General features: G+C 31.4%; 1 protein-coding gene across 1 annotated transcript; it reads right to left on the minus strand.

Annotated features, from left to right (window-relative positions):
- Positions 1–9,823: 9,823 nt before the first annotated feature.
- LOC140439791 (uncharacterized) lies at positions 9,824–22,047 on the minus strand. Its single transcript, XM_072529930.1, has 2 exons — positions 21,908–22,047; positions 9,824–10,748 (listed from the first exon to the last, which is right to left on the minus strand). Exons 1-2 carry the CDS (start codon positions 21,917–21,919, stop codon positions 9,852–9,854), a joined length of 909 nt encoding a protein of 302 aa, XP_072386031.1. The 5' UTR covers positions 21,920–22,047; the 3' UTR covers positions 9,824–9,851.
- Between the last annotated feature and the right edge of the window lie 1,112 nt (positions 22,048–23,159).

A 23,159-nucleotide genomic window follows, 5' to 3' on the forward strand; every position in this document is an offset into this window, starting at 1 on the left:
ATACGGAATAGCTTGTGCTCCAGTACTATTTCAATCAGTTATGGATCAGATTTTATGTGGTATACCAAAGGTTCACTGCTATTTGGATGACATACTTATTAGTGGAGGGTCTAAAGAGGAAATATTGAAAAATGAGTTAGTTTTAAGTAGATTGAATGAATATAATTAAAGTAAATATGGATAAATGCAAATTTTTTGAATCAGAAGTAGAGTATTTAGGGCATTAAACTGATAGTTTTGGAGTGGATCCAACTGAAGAAAAATTACGAGTAATAAGAGAGGTACCAGAAAAATAGTACTCAGTTAAGAGCCTATTTAGAACTTATTAACTATTATAACAAATTAATTCCAATGTTGTCATCTCAGTTACACCCTCTGTATAAAATTATTGGAAAAGGATGTAGAATTTGAGTTTAATCATGATTCACGGAAGGCGTTCATGCTTAGTAAGCAGTTGATTAATAGTAACCAAATTTTAACACATTATGATCCAGATAAACCAATAGTTATTTCTTGTGATGCAAGTTCTTATGGAGTACGTGGTGTTCTCAGTCGTAGGGAAAATGGTGTAGAAAAATCAATATGCTATGCTTCTAGTTCGTTATCAAAAGCTGAACAGAATTATTTACAAGTAGTTTTATACATAGTATAAAACAAGTTCATAAATATATATATATATATATATATATATATATATATATATATATATATATATATATATATATATTATAGATCATTTACTCTGGTGTCTGATCATCAACCAATAAAAATTATTTTTAATCCAAATAAAAATATTTCAGTTATATCAGCTTCGAGAATTATTCGTTGGAATATTATATTATCAGCTTATGATTATGAGATAAAACATAGAAAAGGCTCATAACTTTTTGAAGCAGATATGTTATCCAGATTACCTTTAAATGATTCTACTGAAGTTGATAGTGGAATTAATGCCTTTAACTTAACAGATGAATTACCTATTAATTATAAAGACATTGCCAAGGTGTCCAGTAGAGATCCAATACTAAGAAAAGTAGTAGATTATATCAAAACAGGTTAGTCAAATAAAGTTGTATTACATATTACATATTATAGTAAACGTAATGAACTTTCTATTGAAGAAAATTGTCTAATGAAAGGTATAAAAGTTGTTGTTCCAGAGGCTTTACGCAAAGGTATTTTGGAGCTTCTTCATGAAGATCACATAGGTATAGTGCGTACAAAAATGCTTGCTAGATCTGTTATCTGGTGGCCAAACTTGCAACCAGAAATTGAGGTTCTGGTAAATTCATGTGATAGGTGAATAGAAAACAGCATGAAAATATTTAATATCATGGCCTAAAACTGAAAATGTGTTTTCACGGATTCACGTTGATTTTTATAAGAAAGATCATATTTTTGCTCATAGTGCATAGTAAATCAAGATGGCCTGACATTCACATAATGTCAAAAGGCACTAATTTGACTCAAACTGTTGAAAAGTTGAAACTAACATTTTCAGATATAGGTTTACCTGATGTAATTGTGTGTGATGGTGGTCCACCTTTTAACTCATTAGAGTTTGATAAATTTTGTCACATAAATGGTATTACTCTCTTAAAGGCACCAGCTTATCACCCACAATCCAATGGAAGAGCGGAAAGGCATGTTGAGATTGTCAAAGAGGCAATGGATAAGTATGTTTCTAGCCAATCAACTTTGTAAGTAGAACAACAACTTGTAAATTTTTTGTTTAGTTATAGGAGTACGCCAACAAGCTCAGGTATTAGTTCAAACAAAATGATTTTTAATGTGCAGGTACCCTTGTTTTCGGCTGGTGATAAAGTGTTAGTGGGGGTTTTAGGCCCATTGTGTAGTGAAAAGTGGAAAGTTGGAGAAATTTTGGAACACATAAGCGCTGTGACATATTTAGAAAATAGTGTGTTAGATATGTAATTTCGCTAACACCGTCCAGTTTCTTCTGCCCACAGTCATTTATATAAAGTTGTTCGTGGGTGTACCTATTTCAGTATTTTCTTTCTCATTATTTAGGCTATCAAGGTCAGCTGTTTGTAATTCATATAGACTTCCTAGAGAGAGTGATTCCTCTTCACTTGGCTATGTGGGGTCTACATCTGAAGAGTCACTATCAAAAATAGATTCCATTATTGAGACTATATTATTCTGAGAATCATCAAGAATTGGACTGCTGTCCTCAATTTCAAAGAAATCTAAAAAACACAAGATATTGCAGAACAAGTAACTAGTTAATACCTATTAACAAAGTATTTCAAAACTTTCTTCCTAGTCACAAATGTAGAAGACAAGGAGTTTAATTTAATAGTCTGCTTAATTTTAGCATAATCTTTTACCTTAACACCATTCATTTATGGTTTTAGCTTAGTAATCATTTCTAAATTTTAAATCAACCAGTTTTCAGGTAGAATGAAGTAAGTGTACTAAAGGTAGTGTACTAAAGGTAAGTGTACTAAAAGTGTACTAGTCGATATGAAAGAGAAATTGTAATAAATCATACACGTAAAATGTATTAAAGACACTTATCACCTTTTTACTGAATATGGTATGCAGTAGTAGAAATATATTGTTGTCCGGCATAATACTATATGTGGGCTTACTTTGTTTTACATGCAACAGAACTTTAATTTTATGGAAGTAAGTAGCGATATGTTGTTTTATTTGAAAATGAAAAGTTGGTTAGGTGTAACTTATTTGTTTATTACACAAATTATCTGCTGAATGGCCAGTCGTATCATTTATTGAGTTTAACCTGTATGTAGAGCGGAAAAGCTGAGAATTTTAGTATACTTAACTCAATATTTTAAAATTTGTCATTTACCTGGTTTTCGCAGTATACCGACGATATAAATAAAGCTGAGATAAATGAATGATAATATTAATATTAGGAAAAAGGAAATGTGTAATGTTGGTTGAATAACATGAGACAGACAAAAAGAATTGAGTACTATGTTGTTGTGAACGGCATAAACAAAGTTAGATAATTAATATATGAATTGACAACCAGACTGAATGATATGTGTGTGAATGTATATTAGAGAAAGAATGAAATAATAGAAACTATGTGTTGAGCTATCTGTGAGGAGATTAGATTGACTGCTTATCTGAGTTGGTTAAGTGAAATGTATAGTATAGGTGGTAATTTGCTGTTTTTTTTTTACTTTTAATAGTGTACATTCGCTAGCGCCCTATTGGTAGTGGGAAAGTGTTTTGATAATACTTGAAACGTTTTAGGTACTTTGCTCTAGTTTCCTGAATATGTTGTTTCCAAGAAAGTCGGGAGTCGAGTATTAGTCCTAGAATTTTGCAGTGATCGACGACTGGGAGAGGGTGATTATTCACTAAGATTTTAAGGGCAATGGAGAGTGTTTTTCTGGTGAATTTGATGATTTTGTAGATGAGAGGGACAGGCCGTAGGCAGTCAATCTATTTTGTAATAAGTCCACTGATGTTTGGAGAAGGTTGCAAGTTGTATTGGTCGCAACACCATGGCAATAAATTACAAGATCATCAGCATATGTAGTAAATTTTACTGGCGAGGAAAGACTGTGGCATATATATTTAATCGATAAAATAAACAATGTGGTGCTTAATACAGAGCCCTGAGTGACCTCGTCTTGTTGGATATGGGGTGATGATAGGTAACAATTTACAGAGACTCTGAAACATGTAGAGCTAACAAAGTGCTTGATGAATTTAAAAATATTTCCATTGAGGCCGTATAATATTAGTTTTTCGAGAATAATCTGTCTACGTATTTTGTCGAAAGCAGTTTCAATACCAAAAATGCAGGCAATCACTTCTTGACTGTTAATAATCGCTTTGGCAATGTGGGTACGAAGGAGGACGTGGTTATCGCTTATGGAACGATGTAGGCGAAAACCAGATTGTTCTTGAGGTAAAATTTTGTGTTTTTCAATAAACCATAAAAGACGCCTGTTTATCATCTTCTCCATTAATTTGCACATGGTGCAAGTGAAATAAATCGGCCTATAGGACTGAGAAAAGGTTGGTATTTGGTCATATTTTAGGACTGGTATAATTACGGATGTATTCCATTAAGTAGGAAATATTTAAGAAGACCAGATAGGATAGTATAATGTCTAACAGGATAGTGAGACAGCGGTTGGGTAGGATTTTAAGAAAAATATAAGAGATGTAAGTTCAGCCAGTGAGAAAGGAGAATTAATATTGTCGATATCTTGTAATTGCTGTAAAGTGAGATTGTAGGAGAATGGTATAGAGGATGAAATAGGGGGTTTGAGTTTGTTGTTAAATTGTTCCTCAAATGTGTTAGCCAGTGTATTGCAAATAATATGGCTGTTGCAAGAAGTGCTGTTAGAGATTAAATGTGTAATTTTGGTGTTATTTTTTTGTCCCTGAACTTGTCGAATTTTTTTCCACATTTGGGACGAATTTGTATTAACATTCAAAGACGATACATAGTTATGCCAGGATGTTTTCTTTCTCTGCTTGACAACGTATTTGCCTTTGGCTTTCAGCTTTCTATACTTAATTATATTTTCAGAAGTTTTATGTTTGCGGTATTAATTGAGCGCAGTCTTTAATTGTCGAATTGCGAGTTCTCGTTCAGAGTTCCACCAAAGTACAACTTTATGTCGGGAGCTAATTATGATCTTGCCAATGTGAGTTACTGCTGCTTTAATTATGGCTTCTGAGAATAGTGCTATGGAATTATCAGTATTATTAGAGTTAGATCATTTACATATAAGGGATTCAGATTTTTTGGAGAACTTTGGCCAATTATCCTTGTTGAAGCGCCAATAACTTCTCACTGAATCTTGGTCCTAGGTGTAGTTCCGTATAATTATAGGGAAATAGTTGCTGTCGTGAAGATCGGCCGCTGTTTGCCAGGATAAGTAGAGAGATATCAGTAGGTGCAGACGCAATTCCATTGAATTATAGTGAATATGAAGGATATAAATTAAGGCAGGTCGATTTTGTCTAAGGAGGGATCACTGTTGTTAGAGCTAACAGATGCAAGACTAACAGTGTCAATAACATCGTTTAGATTTATCGTAGCCTTAATTTTTTTTTGTGGGCGAGTTCTTCAAAAAGGGCGTTAATGGTCATGGTGAATTGGTATGCTCTGGCTAAGGGGTCATGGCAGTCGAACGAATTTTCCAAGAACGCAATTGGTTGTAGCGAGTTAATTGGAAAGGATGATGGGTTTGTTGCTGTAAGATTTTCTATCATTATGCGGGCTGACGCGCTGATAGTGGCTGATGGTTTTGTACCTTTGGTTTTTGATTTTTTTGAGGGGCTAATTTGGGAGCCCGAAAGAAGTTGTCATGAGGGGAATGTGGATCGATTGGACTGTAAGTAGTGGGATTTGAAATGGTAATTACAGGGGTACAATCGAGGCTTGAGTCAGTTGAATGGGCTCTTTTGAGGAGAGCTATAGTAGGAGGTGTAGGTTGAGGTGGATCTAAAGGTAGGGGTGTGATGTTAGATAAATTGTCGGAGGGAGAATTTGGTGCAAAAGTGTAAGAGATGCCGGAAGGTGCGATGGGGCTATTATTGGTGGATTCGTTAGGTACGTGGGCAAGTAGCCGATGGATTTTGGCAGGTTTCAGCCGTGTGTCCGGCTTTTTGGCAAAGTAAACATTCAAGTTTGTCTGATGTAATGAAGATTCGGAAGGAAGTGTTTTCTAAATGTATTAATACGCAGGTTTGTATTTCGAAATTTTCTTTATATGTTATTACGTAGATTTACCGTCGAAAACTTAATATATGGAAATAATCTTCATCGGGTGAGCCCGTACGAATATTGAAAGTGAAAAAACTTTTTACTTTCAATAATTACTTGATAACAAATCACATTAACTGACAAGTTTTTTATTAGAAATACTATTAGAAGATGATAATTACATTTAAACTACAAAAATCTGATGTTTTACTGAGTGATTTACACTCCGGAAATCGTTCTTATAAAAGAATATTTATAATTTTGTTGAAAAAAATATATAGGTAACCACCAAAGTTGTTTGAGGTTACGTCATTTCATAAAATTCAAAAAATTTAAAATTGACACTTGGCAGCGGTGGTATAGGCAACGGCCATGCTTTGGCTAAAAAGATATGAGGGTGGAATTCTGCCCTATGGAACGTTAAATTCTTATTATTCTAAGAATTCTGCATTATTAAATATGATACACCTGGTGACACTTATTAAAAATCTGTACCAGTCGAATAGGACAAGAGCATGACTAGATCATCAGATCGTATTTTACGATAAAAAATAATACAAATAAAATTGTATACAAATTAAGTTGCTACAAATAATGTTAAATACCATAATTTACAAGTGTTGCTAGTATATGAGATACAGCGCGAAAACCTTTTAAACCTCTTATTCCAAGATGGCGTATGTTCCAGAACTCGGCCAACTTCGGAGCTCTGTAAAATTCAGAGAAATTCATGAAATTTAACAAATTTGTATTAAAAATTACTCTATAAAAAGCCCTCTTTAATATTGCATAATTGCTATTTTAGTATAAAATGACCAGAAACTAAGTTATAAGGCCCAAAAAAAATTGTTTAAACATTTTTAGTTATTTTTGTTTATAAAATTTTTATTTTTAATTTTACGAATAAGGTAATACACATAAAGTTGTGGAAAATTTAATTTCCTACTCATTGTGTTTTATAAAATTTTATGTCGGCTTACTTATTTACGAGATACAGCGCGAAAACACTTTGCCCACTTTTTCCAAGATAATGGCAGCGGATAATGGTGGTGACCCCAACAATTTAAAATTAAGCTTATGCTAACCACCTCCACAAATCAAAGAAAATTAAATCATTTATTTTTCAAGTGATTGGAATTATTAAAATTTAAAGCCATTGTTTGAGGCCCACTGATCATCGCTTAATTGGTTATCGGTCTTCATACATGGCTTTTAGTTTACCCCCTCTCCTTTCCAATGATGTATCATATATGTCACGATCCGAAGAATTATTATTCTACCCCACCACAAAATGCTCAAAAGATATGTTGCCTAATAAAAATCTTACCTTACAATTAGAGTAACCTATATTCTTAGCAATATTACGAAAAAAATAATTGCTGATGAAATACTTAAATTTTTAAGTAAGGATATTTAAACCATAAGTTTGTAGAAAGCAATAAATCAACCGTATCGTTTTAAGAACATAATATGATTGAAATATTGGTAGTTGAGATTGGTTTCCTAGGTTTCCTAGGAGTTATAGTATAGAACAAACAGTGTAAGTTGTCGTCCTAGCCTTTTATATAGATAGATTGTTAATATTTTTTTATAATAACACTACACCTTCAAGTTCTTTAAAATTTAAAAAATCTTGTGATTTTAATAATTTTAAAAATTTTCTAAATATAAAATGGAATTTATTAAGTTTATTATTTAATTAATTTATTAAGTTTTTATTATTATCTTGTATTTATGTTAAATTTCTTTATTTTGATTATCATTATATTTTATTGTAATGGTTTTAAAAAATCAAAAAATAATATGTCGTACTCTGGGAGTGGAAGGCGCTTTCTTATCGTCTACGCATGAAGCCGTGGTTTTTAATTTAATTTAGATTATTTTATTCGATTCGATTTTACTTAATTTTATTTAATCTTATTTACTTTTATTTTATTTAATTTTACCAATTTAGTATATTTTATTTAATATAAATATTTTAAAATCAAAATTAGCCTAACCGAACCGGTACTCGTTAAAAACTAAAACTAAAAAAAATTAACAAGAAAATAAAAGTTTTCATAACAAATAAGTCACTTTCGGAGATCCGCTCAACTTTTGCATAAAATTGTCTTATGAAATCAATCTACGTACAAAAACCAGCGTGTGAAACCTTGCATATGAACCAAATAAATGAAGACACAAGTGGATAAAGGTGTCATGTAACAATTTTTGAAAAAATTGTTTTTTGTCAAAAATGTTCCCTAAATATACTGTATTTTCATTCCATAACGGTTTTGTGCATGTATTTTAAACAAATATTGAGATTTCTAAAAGATAAAGGTGTCATGTGTCATACTAGCGTGACCTCTGTAGTGAATACAGGTGACAAGGTAACATGACACCTTCATTAACGAGAAAAAAATTACTTTTGATTTAGGTGCCACCCAACGACACCTTAATTTGAGGTTATGTTACATTTTTATTTCACGAAAGTGATAGGAGTTTGTCTTGCTTTGTGTAGTTTTTATAGTTTAAAATGATCCAGTGGCCCAGAGGATCATTTCTATGTTCCTTAGTAAAACTGCAAACAGAAACGTGTTTGCAAAAAAAAGGTAGGTAAAGTTATTAGTTTTTTAGATAAATGCAGAATGTTGTGGTTATGCAACAATACTAAAAAGGAAATAATATTAAATCAAATCAATGAAACTAGTAACAAGTGTACATTTAAGTGTTAAGTTTTAAAGCAAGTTAAATTTCTTTAATAATAGTCTAGAAGCTAGTTAACTTGTGTTTAATATTGCAGATTCTAATTAAACAAAACATTGTGACGTTGTTGCTAAAACCAACATTTTCTTTAATAGCTTTTAAAATGAATGCAGTTAGGCTACTATTGCGCAGCTCGATACTGTTGCTATATTTTATTAATGTTAAAAATACATTTGTAGATACTGCCGATCAGCCTGGAACAAGCAAGGAAATTGTAGAAGAAAGGTCAAATACATCTAATCTAAACGGTACTGGCGGAATTACGTCTGACGAAAGCGGTAAGTAAACTATACTAATATTGCAAACTAGTTCATAAGGAATAGGGTTTCTTCTCATAGATAAAACGTTTGCATTTTGTTTTAGATTTCTTGCATGCAGTATTTGACGACTCTATATGATAGAGACATAAACTCTGGTAGTGAGTATAACCCTGAAAGCAGTGGAACCTTATCATCAAACGAATCAGATAACGAAACTTTCACTCACATTACTGCAGATAGTTCGTTTCAATAAAGGACTGCAGACCACATTTTTAAACAAAAAAGAGAAATCGTTAAAATGAAAGTATTTTAATTAAAAGAAAAAACGTCAAAAATTCGTCCGAGAAATCCTGACAAATGGAAAAAAAAGAAAAGCGGCAATTGCTAAAGAGAGGGGAGAAGAATATAGCTCTCAAACGGGAAAGATTGTGGCAAAGAAGGAAGCTAATACAGGACTATTATGTAAAGAGAAATGTCGACTCAACTGTCATGTTAAATTTGACACAGAAGCGAGGAAGGCTATTTTACAAAAATATTATTCACTGGATTGCAATGCAAAAAATGCTTACTTACCTTACCTTAAAATTACAACCAATGTTTTTGGCAATTTTGCAAAAAAATAATCGTAATATTAATATTATATATGTAATTAATATTATGCATACAAATCAAATAAATATAAACTAACATAAAGCTTTAAATTATTTTGCTTCTGATCTTATAGTAACCAATAATATTAATTATAATAATATGTAATTATTATTACTAGTATTATTAATTAAACCTATCGTTTCAAGAACAAAATATGATTGAAATGTCAGATGTTGGTAGTTTAGATTTCTTTCCTAAGTTCTAGCCTTTTATATATGTAGATAGATTAAGACTCTCTATACTATAACTTTTATGAAACATATTGACTAATCTTAGAGTTTTAAATATAGCTTTAGGTATTTTATTTTTAATTTTATTGTTTATCTTGTTTGTATTGTATTTTACTGATTACGATTTGCGTCTAATGCTGAACGCAAACTCGTTTGCAGACATAATTTTGGAGCCATATATGTAGCAGGTAAAAAAATAAAACTAAAAATAAATACTAACTTACAGTTTTATTTTATCTAAAAATAGTATGGACTTTGATGGTGCACATTATGTTGTTGTCTAAATAACAATGGAGATTCAACAGGAACATGTTCTTTTAAAAAATATGGTTGTTGTACATTAACCTGTTCCCTTACATAGATAGGTTGTTGTACAGGTACATGTTCTTTAACAACAACGGGAGATGGTACTGGTATCTGTTCTTTTACTACTACTGGGGATGGTACTGAAACTTGTTCCTTTACAACTACAGGAGACGGCACTGGAACATGTTCTTTCACAATGACTGGTGATGGTATTGGAACTGCTACAGGTTTTGGAACTTCCACAGTATAAGGCTGTGGTACTCCTACTTTAACAGGTACAGGAACTTCTACTTTAACAGGAACTTTTACTTCTACAGGTACTGCTCTTTCTACAGTGTAGGGTACATGTCTATCGACCGTAACTGGATATGGCTGTGGTACTTTTACTTCATAAGGGCGGTCTACGGAAACTGGTACTGGGTGAGCTACTGGTACTGGTATATGTCTATCTACTGGAACTGCATATGGTTGTGGCACAGCAAACGGGATTTGTTTTGTAATAGTATTGACGGTATGGGTTGAAGGTCCAACATTAATGATAGATTCCAATGATCTTAAATTTAAACCTTGTACACCAACAGAATGTGCTGCCAATGGAGATCCATATATGGATGGAGAGTATCCAGAAAGTGATCTTAAATTAAGTGGAAGTTGAAAGGAAGGTGATCCTGCATAATGTGAAAGGGAAATAGGTGACCCCAACGACCTAAAATTAAGTCCTGCTCCTAAAGAATCTACAGAAATTAGGTTGCCTTCAGATACTCCACGCTTGTCCGATTTTTTTATTGTCTCTCCATATACTAATCCCAATAAAAAGAGTACACATACCTAAAAAAAAAAATTATATGTAAGTATGTTACCTGTCGAAAGCAATGCGTCATTAGAAATAAAATACCTCCAACGTGCAAATATCTGGTAATTCAGAGTTTAAATTAGTCTGTATTGCTATGAATAATTTTACAGTCTAAAAAAATATCCAACGTACGTACCGATTCCTAACTACACTAATTTCTACAAATAAATTATTCCAATGTAATCATATTACTAATTGTTGGACTAAAATAAATTCAATGTACTTAAAAGACACATTGAAGCTATTACCTATTATAATATCTGCACATTGGAGGTATGTCATACTTCTATCTGTCAAATTCCTGACTTTAAATTTTCGCAATGAAGCTATTTACTAGTGCAAAATGAGTGTTTCCAAGACAAGAATATTTGAAGAAAATTCACTACTACAGATGTCATCTTATTATTGCTTAAATTAAGTGAGTATTAATTATTTTCTTTATATGTAGTTCGTCTGCAGCTACTGTATTACAACAGAAAAAAAGCAAAATTTGTGTTTTTGGAGATTTACAACATATTACTAGACGGAATGGGTTCCAAAATAACCTTAACCGAAACTGACATAGTTCGGTAAGTAGTGTTTGTTTTCAAGGGTGCCACCCTTTAGGTGTATTTTTCACAAAGAAACTAAACATTTTTAAATTTCTACTCCTATTTCCAGGGTTGACAATAATTTCAAAACAATGGTAAGAGATGAAGAAACGTACTTCCAACAAATAAATGAAATGGAAATTATAATGGTTGAAGTTGTATAGATATCGGATATTAATTAAATGTGTTGCATAGAAAAATCTTGCTGTGAAAAAACAAAACTACAGTTAACAAATAGTATCAATCAATTACCAGAACTACACAATCAGGAGGAATTAACAGAAAGTGAAGAAAAGGATGAAAGAGAAATGATTTCAACAGCACAAGATAACCCAAGAAAGGGAAGATTAGAAAGAAAGAAGGAAAATGCGCTCATGATATTAAAAGACAAATCTTATTTAGAATATAAGAGAGAAAATGGCGAAGTGACACATAATGTAAAAAACAGAGAAGCCAAGTTCGTAAAGAAGTGATATAGCCATGATATAACGCCAAAACGTTTAAAAGAACAATCATTTAGATATTCTTTAATTCTTCTTTTTCTCGTGGCGCCGTCTTCTTTCGAATGTTGGCGATCCAAATGGCAATTGTAGTTTTGGAAACTGTTGCGCAAAAGATTTCAGCGGATGGGCGGTCGAACCATCTCCTTAGGTCTTTCAGCCACGAGTTCTGGCGTCTTCCTACTGATCTTTTGCCCTGTACTTTTCCTTCCAGTATAACTTGAAGTAATTCATATCTTTCGCCCCTCAACACATGACCCAAGTATTGCATTTGCTTCTCTTTGATTATTCTTAGTAATTCATTTTGTTTACACATGCGACGAAGTACCTCAACATTAGTAACTCCTTGGACCCATGGAATTCTCAATTACGCATTCTTTAAATACGCACGAATAACTACAAATTTTTAACAAATTTTGGACATTAACGTCGTAGAAACATAAAAGAAATTATGTTAAAAATCCATTGCCTTGTAACCAATTTCTTTTGTAACTTTCTAGTGTAATTCAAAGTTAATCAGACAACATTTTTTAAAGTGTTTTTACCCACATATTTAGTGACTTTAAACATGTACATCCAGATAGCACTGATGATGGAATAGTTATTCCGAAAAGGTTCTGTGATGTAGCCCGACAAGGTTTATATTATTACACCTTTTATAAAGAAATTTTTTAAATAAAATTTATGTTTAAAATCATATTCGACAAGGGCAGTGCAAAGGTGCCTAAAAGATACTCAAAATCGAGACAAAAGGTCCAAAAAGAAGAGTGCTTATGACTACTTTTCCGTTTCTAAAGATGAAAGTTATCTCAAGGTATGCCGCATTATATTTTTTGAATGTATTTGAAAGAAGACACAATGAAACTATGGATCCCAATGAAGCCAGCCAGTCATAAAATTGATAGTTCTTTAAAAGTCTACAGGATTTCAACATTCAACAAGCAAAAAAACAAGATTACTCCCAGAAAAATTAGACAAATTTGCAAAGAAAAGAATATTAAGGAATGGTTAAAAGAAATTCCTAAAGTTCCTTTACACTATTATAGAGCATCTACTAGTAGGGTATACATTGACAATAGTTTCATAACAAAAAATTACATGCACAGACTATATATGGAATGGTGCGATGATATAATATTCGTGCTAACTATCCAACAATACAGGAGTTATATCTTGAAAAAAGCCATACTTTCATGAAAGCAAATTCAGCTTATTCAACTTTAGAACTTGATTTTTAGCCTCCAATTAATTTACCGATGGACTACATTGCTAGAATGCATCATGCTCGGCCAAAACATCTGAATAATATTATAAACGTAAATTTTACAATCTTTAAAAAGTGCGCTGTTTTCAGTAACTTTCGTTCAATAAGACCTGGAAAAAAGCCAGAAATTCGCAAGTTGTAGATATGAGACAATTAAAATATATCCCCAATAGAGAGGTATACCACACCACTAATTACTCAGATAACTGGAAGCTAATACCACATAGAAGCGAAAGCCAATACCTGTCGGGTTATGTAAACTCTTTAAGACACCTCCTGAAATATCATAAGACCGTTTCAAACTTCTGCAAGACCTTAAATCAGGCATTGAAAAATATCATCATCGCTTTTACGATACTTCTACTAAAATCAACAAAAAATAATACTGTCGGGTGTGTTCGTAAAAATATCATACTATTTTTTTTATTAATTTAATGTTTTGTACTGATTTAAGGAATTAATTTCTCCTCAAAATCAATATCGATATTGGAAAAAAAAATACTAATTTAATACAATATTAAATAACTATTTACTTGAACTGTTTTTTGTGTCTCCTGTAAAATTAAGATATTTTTACACTGGAGATATTTCATTCCTAACGACGAATGGAAAATTACAGAGACGATGACACTTACATAAATTCTTTATAAACAAAGACAATGAGAGGAGAATAAAGGTCCTGCTTAATTGTTCAAAACCGTCTAAAGTCGATAAAGAACGTCTACAAGGATGCTGCCTGTCACGAACCTTGTTTAAACTTTAAAACTAAACCTTTAAAAAACTGAAAAAAACATGTAAACAGACAGGAGTAAAAATTGACGACAACTATATCCATAGACTTTTGTTTGTCGATTATCAAATAATTTTAGCAGAAGATAAAGACGACATCCTCTACATGATGAAAAAGCAGGAGGAACAATTTTGAAGATAAGGTTTGTAACTAATTATCAACAAAATGCATGGTCTTTTTAAGCAACCCAACAGATCGGCAAAAGCAAATAACAAATCAATAAAACAAACAAATGAAAGCAAATGCTTAAAGGCAAAGCTGCTTACTTATGGTGAGTAGTGAGTGACAAATGAATGAATGGAAAATCTAATAAATTCAATGGAAAATATATATCGGGAAGAAGCTGTACAATCACACTAAATGGTATAGAGCATTTTTTTTTGTTCTTGCTCGTATTTAACACAATGTGTAAGAATACGTTAAACGGGTTATGATTCACTACACTTTTCACACACAGGTGATTTCTCCGAACCCATCAAGTGTCCATGTGTCAGTGTGTGACCAATTATTATTAGCCTGCGAATGATTAATTTGTCTCTTCTACATAGGTTAGGTAGCTTAAATGTTTAGATGGTAGGTTGTATTTTGTGTAATTTCAATGTTGAATTCTTCTATCGGTTTTGCCAGAACTTTTTAATTTGGGACCTGAAAAGTAGTTTTAGATCCAATGCTAGTTGAATAGATTTGATGTATGATTTGGATGCAATTGCTTCTTTTGCAGCAGTATCAGCAGTTTGATTACCTAAAATGCCAACGTATGAAGGAATCCAGATTAATGTTATGTTGGTTCCAGAAGAAGTGATACAGTTTGTTGCTTTATGTATGGTATGAACTAATAGATGTTCGGAATAAATATTTTTAATAGAGTCGATGGAGGACACCGAATCTATAAAGTGTTGTCATATTGCAGTGTTCTTGGGTTTAGTTTGGTTACATAAGCCTTTTAATGCTTGTAGGGTGGCTTACAGCTCTCTTGTATGGATAGAGGTGGATTGTGGAAGGCAGAACTTCTGAATGATACTATTTGAAGTTGTTGCAGAATATCCGACACCTGTCTTAGTTTTAGATGCATCTGTGTAGAGAATCTCGTCATATGAGTTTGTGTTGACCAGCTTTAGGAAAGATTGCCTCAGAATTTGATTGTTGGTTTTTTTTGTGATAATTATTAAGCGAGAGGTTAATTTTTGGTATGTTATTATTCCATGGAGGAGTTGATGACAGTTTATGAGCATCTGTTATTAAAAAATGGCGATTTGAAAGTCGCAAATAGCAAACAAAATATGCTGTTTAAAGCCACAAATAAGTAAGTAAGTAAAATTAAAAAATGTTTGTACTAGTAATATCAATTATCAATTAACAACATCTCCAAATAACTTATCCAATACCAAAACAACCGTACCCAATCAGCTACGAATAATTTAAAAATATTACATTTCTTTATCTAATTAAACTCTTTATAAATATTTCTTCTGTAGAAATATACACACAAATATAAGTAGGGCGATTTAAATAAAAATAAATATAATAGATTTAAAAGTATCTCTTTTAATAACTTGTCATAAAAATTAAGTAGTGAAAGGAGCACAGTGACCAGGAGAATAAAAGTTGAGAGAATAATCGGAAATATTCGAAATTAATATGCAAAATAAAAAAACTAATAAAAAAATAGTAACAAAAGAAATTACATATTCTGGGATATAATGATATTACTATATGAAAGCAAACCACTAAATTGCAACTCAATAAACAAAACAAATGAAGAGTAAAATTGAATTAAACACCAAAAACATATCCGTTAGAAGGGGCTAAATACCAAACTTACGTTAGGTTCCCGTAATTGTGTCCACAGGTAATTAACCTATGTTTGTTGCAAGCATTTGTAAATGACGTTATTAAGGGTGATATGGTGAATCCGATAAAATGGTGGAATGCTCTATTTCTTTTCCAGGTACACAGATGTCTGTAAATCTATATCCAAAAGTTTATTATCATGTATGCAGCGAGCACGTTGTGAAACCAGCCCCGTTTTAAAAACCGTAAATAACTTGTCCAAAACTGTTTCCGGTGCTCAATAGTTATTATACAATACATGCATATTTGTAGACGTTGCTTAAAATAGCTTCATCAGCGAGGTATTTTTCGATACATTCTGCCTTCTTAGACTGTTAAACATAACCTGGAAATTGTTGCCTCTATTGTTGTAAATTTCTTGCCGTGCTATTAACCCTTTCAGTACCTCTTTTTTTTTCAGCGAACGAAAAAATATTTTTTGGTTAAAATGTACTTAAAACAGTTCATAATATAACACTTTTTGGACATTAATAAAAATATAGCATGTATACATAAAAAAATTTATTATGGGTTCATTTGTACCCAAAAGTACTTAACAAATCTAAAAAACTAGCGCATATGAAACATAAAAATGCAATTTCTTTCCTTTTGAAGGCACAAATGGACATTGCACTTCTGACATTTTCATCTTGATTTTCCTATACAACCAGGGTTTTTACATCTTAAAGGTAAAGGTAGCTGAGGGTGCTCTGGAAAATGTCTAATGATATCTAATCGCACCTCAGTAAGAGGTCTAATTTCAATGTTTTGGCGTTTTTCAGCTACTACTGGACTAGATGTACCGCTTGAAGGTCTTCCCCGTTTTCGGTTATTGAAAGAGTTGACTTTTATGAGGGCTTCACCAACTTTCATCCTAAAGTGTAGAAGGTCCATGATATCTTTTTTTGGAATTCCTAAAGTATGCATATCTTTTTTATATTCTAACCATGAATTTGTTAGGGCCATGTCAACTGTATGGAAGATTAGTGGAACAGTCCACTTTCTGCAACGGTTTTTTACTCTGTAAAACGCATTAAGAGCATCTGTTTGATCTATGCCACCCATGGACTTATTATACTTTTGTATAACTTCGGGTCGACTTACGTCAATGAAACATTTTGTTTGTTTATTCCAACGTTTTACAACATCTTCTGTACCAACTCCAACGAAGTTGGATACCATTATTACTGACTTGTTATCTAACCATCTGGTTACTACAATTCCATCAGAAGAGATAATTTGTTCCGTTGATCCTCTCTGGTTTTTTGAAAAATCTTTTACATCAGTTAAAGGTGGTTTAGAAAATCTATTGATCCTCGCAGTACCAGCAACAAGTATTGATTTTTGGTTGAGAATTTGTAAAAGATTATAGCTCGTAAAATAATTGTCACAGTACAATGCATGCTTATTAGGTTCAAGTCCTTTTGTTAATTGCAATACGATAGCTGCACCTTGTCCATATTTCAAATTGGAAGGTTCTATTTCTGTGGTACTACCTTGATAGATTAGAAAATTGTAAATTAGTCCACTTTCACCACCTAATAAATACAGTTTCACTCCCCATGGATTAGGCTTATTTTTGATGTATTGTTTTATAGACAATCTCCCTTTGAAAGGCATGATTTGTTCGTCTATGCAAATATTGGTTTCTATATGCAGTTCTCTACATCTCTTTAGGACTGATTCAAAAACTGGTCGAACTTTCCACAGTTTGTCGTCGCTCTGTCTGGTTTCCAGATTGTCAACACAATGTATGTGCGTGCGAAGTTTGAAATAAAGATTCAATGTCATTGTGTCCGAAAAAATATCAATTTTTAAAGATCTGTCCCAATACATTCGCAGTCTTGGAAATTTTAGACAGCCTGTTAGAATACTAAGGCCAAAAAATGATTTTATTTCTTGTAGATTACACGGTACAAATTTCTCATTTCCAGTTTGCAAAGCATACATATTCGTATATTGAACGAAATTTTCGAATATACTTTCGGGAAAATATCTCATAAAATATGTAACTGGATATTCCTCAGAACAGTTTTCATTAGAAATCTGTGTTATTTTATTAGGTAATTGTCGTGTTAGATATTGAACATTCTGTAACCATTTTACATTTTTTTTCAGAGTAATGAAGTTATCATAGTTACCATCGTTTTCGCCCTGTTCATCATCATCCTCCTTTTCTACCTCATTATCCTCTTCCTCGTCCTCCAATTCGTTTTGATTTTCTGAGACATCATCTATCATATGTTCAACTCTCTGTCTTACTTGTATTTTTTCTTCGCAGTCACTGTCGTCATCACTAACAAATCCTTCTATGTCGGACAGTTTTTCCAGCTCTTCCAGGAGTTCTTTCTCAGTTAAATACTTTTTTGGAGGCATTTTACTCTGAAACAAAAAATAACACTGAGTCATTTTGGCTACAATTGTGCCCATCGAATTTAAAGCACACTTCTATATTTGAAAAAAATCTAATTTCAATAAAATATATTCACAATTAGTAAGAAGTAACACTACTTTCAACATTGCACTGAAATATAAACGGCGATTGACTTTATTCAAACTAATATTTGAAGAAACAAGTACACTTACCTCTTATGAACAATGCAATTGCCGACATATTGCTTTTGACATTAATTTTCTTATAGCACAAAACCATCCATGCGCCATCTAGGTACAAAATGCAGAAGTATAGTACTTATAGAATATAGATTTCGATAAACTTGCCTAAGTTGCAGATTCCTGTAGAATTATATATGCATTCAAATTAATGGGTACAATTATACCCAGCATGACTGAAAGGGTTAATCATTTCACCCATGGTAAATGGGAGAAATGGTGAACTCAGCAATGGCAATATGGTGAAGGCCTTTTCCAATGTGCATATCTATTTCTAGAGTCGCTGTTTCCAATTCGGACAAGTCCAATTTTTTTTTTATTGGTTTGGTTCGATTTGCTTTGGTTTATCGGTGATTTAATTAAAAAAAACTGTACCCGTATTGCTCGGCATAAGTAAAACTGTTATTATCATTGTTTTAGGAGAAGATGCCTACGTTTTATAAAAGGCAAATAGGATCCATCCTAGCTGACTAAACCCTGAAGACGAAATAATACAAAAAAAGAAATACACAGCATTAAAAATAAAAATGAAGAATTAATAACAGAAATAAAAAAAAGTTAAAAGGTGGAAACAACACTTCAAGAACGGCTAAAGAATATAAACCAAGACATTATAATTGAAAACAAAATAATATATTGGGAACTAACACAGAACTCAGTAAACGAGAAAGAACTAGAAGAAGTAATAAAACTTTGAAGTATAGAACAGATCCTGTAGTGGTTAGAGTAACAACAGAAATTTTATAAAACTTGGGAAAGGGAAAATGGAGGACAAGTATTACTAAAATTAATGAATAAAATTTGGAAAAATTAAGATATACCGGAAGATTGGAAAGTGTCACAAATAGTACCTATAATAGTACAATAGTACAAAAAAGGAGATATGAGAGAATGTAATAACTACAGAGGATTGACGTTGCTATGCACATGACAGAACACACGGACAAAGCACAAATTAAATTTAAAAGTGATAGGAGTACACAAGATTATATGTATATTAACTTTAAAATAAATGACACAAAAAGCGCTAGAAAAGAAAAAGAACATATGTAATATACGTAGCATTTCCTGACATAGAAAAAGTCTCCGATAAAGTACCAAGAGAAAATATATGAAAATTACTAATAGACAAAGAAATGGACAAGTTACTAAGAATAATACAAAAAATATACAATGAGAACAACAGTGCCGTAACTAGTAATAATACAACATCAGATTCGTTTACAACATATCGAGTCTTAACACAGGAAGAAACACTATTTATAATATTTATTGGCGAAATAATTAAGACATGCACAACAAGAACTTATAACCAAAATAAAGGGTAAAACATACTGCGAAGAGTATAAAGCTCGGAAGGACTATTTGCTGACGATTTGGTGCTAATTGCAAAAGCTGAAAAGGAAATAATTTAAAAATATAGAAAGAAGTCTTTACTGAAAACGAAATGAAGATAACTATTAACAAAACAGAGAACTTAATATACAAAATAAAAGAACAAAAATATAAGCAGAAGCAGAAATCAATAGCACAGTAGAGAAAACGCTACAAGTTTATCATGCATAAATAAACAATTTATATGCATAAAAAATATCAGGGAATACAAAAATGAAAGTTTTCAAAGCAGTTGATAGACCTGTTCTGACTTTTGGCAGCGAATCATGCTTACTGACAGAGCGGCAAAAAAGCAAGATATATGCTGTAGAGATGAAGTTTTTAAGAAAAGTTAAAAAGAAGTTTTGAATTGCCAGAAGGATAGTAGCAATGTCCAGGAAAACAACAAAATTATTAGTGTAGTCTGTAACTGTAAACTAAGATTTTAACTTACGCGTTAAAAGCTTTTTAACGCATAAAAGTATTACAAAGAGAATATTCTTTACTAATTTAATTAAACTGCAATGCAAAGCAAAAATAGCGATTATTGAAAATTACTAATTATTTGTGCAGATCTTATTTTTAGATTAAGAAAGAGTATTTACATATTTTAGTAAAATTTTTTTTTAAATTTATATTGACATATAGATATATAAATACTTAAACTACAATATTAATGAGAGAACATTCAGTACCGGTACTACTCACAAATATAAAGGACGATTGCCCAGCTCTTAGTATAAAGAAGCAAACATTACTCTTCTAATGTGTACTGTACAAGCCTTTTAACTTACCGGAAACAAAAAATTGAAGCTTATAGAAAATAACTGAGACATCAACTTATTTTTTACTGGATGACTGAACGAAACTTTCAACCTAATTTGAGCAATAAAGTGCTTTAGATAAAGTAATATTGAAGCTTCATTGGTCTTATAAAAGACCAATTCTGCAAACTCTAACCTGGAAATATTGGAATGCTTCCAGTGTAAGGTATTACAATTGATACAAAACGTATCGTTGTTCGTCTCAAAGTATTTTGTTAGGTTACAACGTATTTTATTAAGTTATTTAACAAAGTCTCGTTAATGATGTAAATTTAAGTGAATCAGATTAAACACACTTAAACCTTTAAGTAACCACAATCGTGCATACTATTTTCGGATCAGAAATTGTTTTATATGATTATTTTATTAGTCCCAATAAGTCAATACTATAAGAGTAATTAATAATTTCAAAAAACGAACCGCTGGTCTCCTTAAAAAAATACCGCTTAGTAAAATATAAATTTAGCGCTCAGTAATAAGTAATAAGAAATAATGTGTGGAATAAAATTTACGAAGAGTAAGAAAATGGTAATACAAGTATCGGCATATCTATATCTTGACATCTTGTTGTACATCTCTCATCAACTCGCGAACTTGGTTAAGAAATGATTAGAGAAATGAGACAATGATATACAAACCCACAGTCACTGAGAAGTATGCAGATGGAGACCTTAGTGCCATTTGACGGTTATTATATGTTCTACAGAACAAGGAACTGGTACGTCGCGAGTGAGGGGAGTAGGCAGATTGAGACCCCGAACTTGAAAATGAGTGCCGAAACGTCTAGTTTTAAATTCCCAGTGCAGTTTTTCCTGAGAACTTGTAATTTTTATTTACCTGACCGCGGAAATTAAGCCGAACATATATATATATATATATATATATATATATATATATAAATATATATGTATATATATATATATATATATACGTGTTCATAAATTTTACATATCATAAAAAATAGGTTGGAAGTTAAAACTAATATACAAATGCTGTGATATAAAATATTCACTTTTAAAATATCACCAAATAATTTTCTATTTTTTACTGTTCCTTTTCGTAATAAGAGTTTCAGATACTTGTTTTTTTTTTGGCAAACAGAAATATTTTTTTTAATCATTAACATTTTGCCCCAAAATGGGTTCAACTTCATTTATAGTTAAATTATAATAAATGACATTTTAATTTTTTTTTATTGTAAATAAGTCACAATTTTACTTTAAACTAAGTTTATTTCGATGTTTCGAATTTCATTTCAAAAATCGTTCTCAAAATACAAAATAATAAATTGTATTAAGATGCCACAAGAAAGTAGTTTCAGAACAATATTAATAAATTATATAACTCACCAAGACCTTCATGATGTTGATCCACAAAGTATTGCCAAAGACTGGTGCCGTTTCAACTCATCACTAATCTTTTATAGGTGAAATATTTTCTATAACTTATAAATCATTCAATAGTTTCGCCACTGATCCAGATGTGACAATATAAATGTAAAATGCAAATAATTATATAATATTCGGTAATGGATACTATGTGCCTCCACAAACCATATGCCTTTATAATGTATACATTCTACAAATCCTTTATTCTTTCTCCACAGAAAAAGAAATTAATTTTTTTTGTAATATCTTCTAAAATAGAAATAACTGTGTATAATCTTAACATATGCTTCATAATAAATATTCATTCGATTGACTAATTATGTAGAAATTAAAAATCTCATTTCTGTATAATTTTTCAAGTAAAATTAATAATTGACAATAGAATAATGTTATAATATTAGTAAAATAAATGCAATACATAAATATCTAAGCGCTTGTAAATATTAAAGGCGCAATTAATTTTTTTTATGTGTTGGGGGATTAAATGTCGGACCCTTGTCCCCTGGCAGCCATCTTGGTAAAAGAAGGATAAAGGTTATTGCGCTGTATCTATTTGTAACAAATTAAATTATATACAACTTAATTTATATTACTTTTAATCGTAAAATGGAAAATAAAAAAGTTATTAAAAAAAAATAACTATAAATTATTGAAGAACTTTTTTTTGGGCCTTATTACTTTTTTTCTGGTTATTATTAAAATGACATAAGGAAACATTACAGGAGGTTTTTTCAGAAAATAGTTTTTACTACAGATTTGTTTAATTTTATTATTTTGTCTGGATTTTACAACGCTAAGAAGTTAACCGGGTCCGTGAATACTCGCTATCTTGAAATAAGGGGCGCAAAGGGTTTTCGCGCTGTATCCCGTAAACTAGCAACCCTACATAAAATGTTATTAAAAATTTTTTGTAGAAAATTAAATACAACTTAATTTATATAAATTTTTAATGTATAATAAAAAATAAAAAGTTATTCACAAAAATAACTAAAAATATTTGAACAAATTTTCATGGTATAATAATATGGTAATATAAAGAACTCATAGCAATATAATAAAAGGTTTTTAAAAAAATAATTTTCACTAATTCTCAAATTTGTTTAATTTCATTAATTTCTCTGGGAGTTACAGCACTTCGAAATTTACCGGACTCTAGAATACTCGTAAGAATAGAAAAAAAATTGAACTATTAGGCTTAGTTTCTTATTATATA

Source organism: Diabrotica undecimpunctata, chromosome 4 (genome assembly GCF_040954645.1).
Source record: "Diabrotica undecimpunctata isolate CICGRU chromosome 4, icDiaUnde3, whole genome shotgun sequence".
Classification (NCBI taxonomy): domain Eukaryota; kingdom Metazoa; phylum Arthropoda; class Insecta; order Coleoptera; family Chrysomelidae; genus Diabrotica; species Diabrotica undecimpunctata.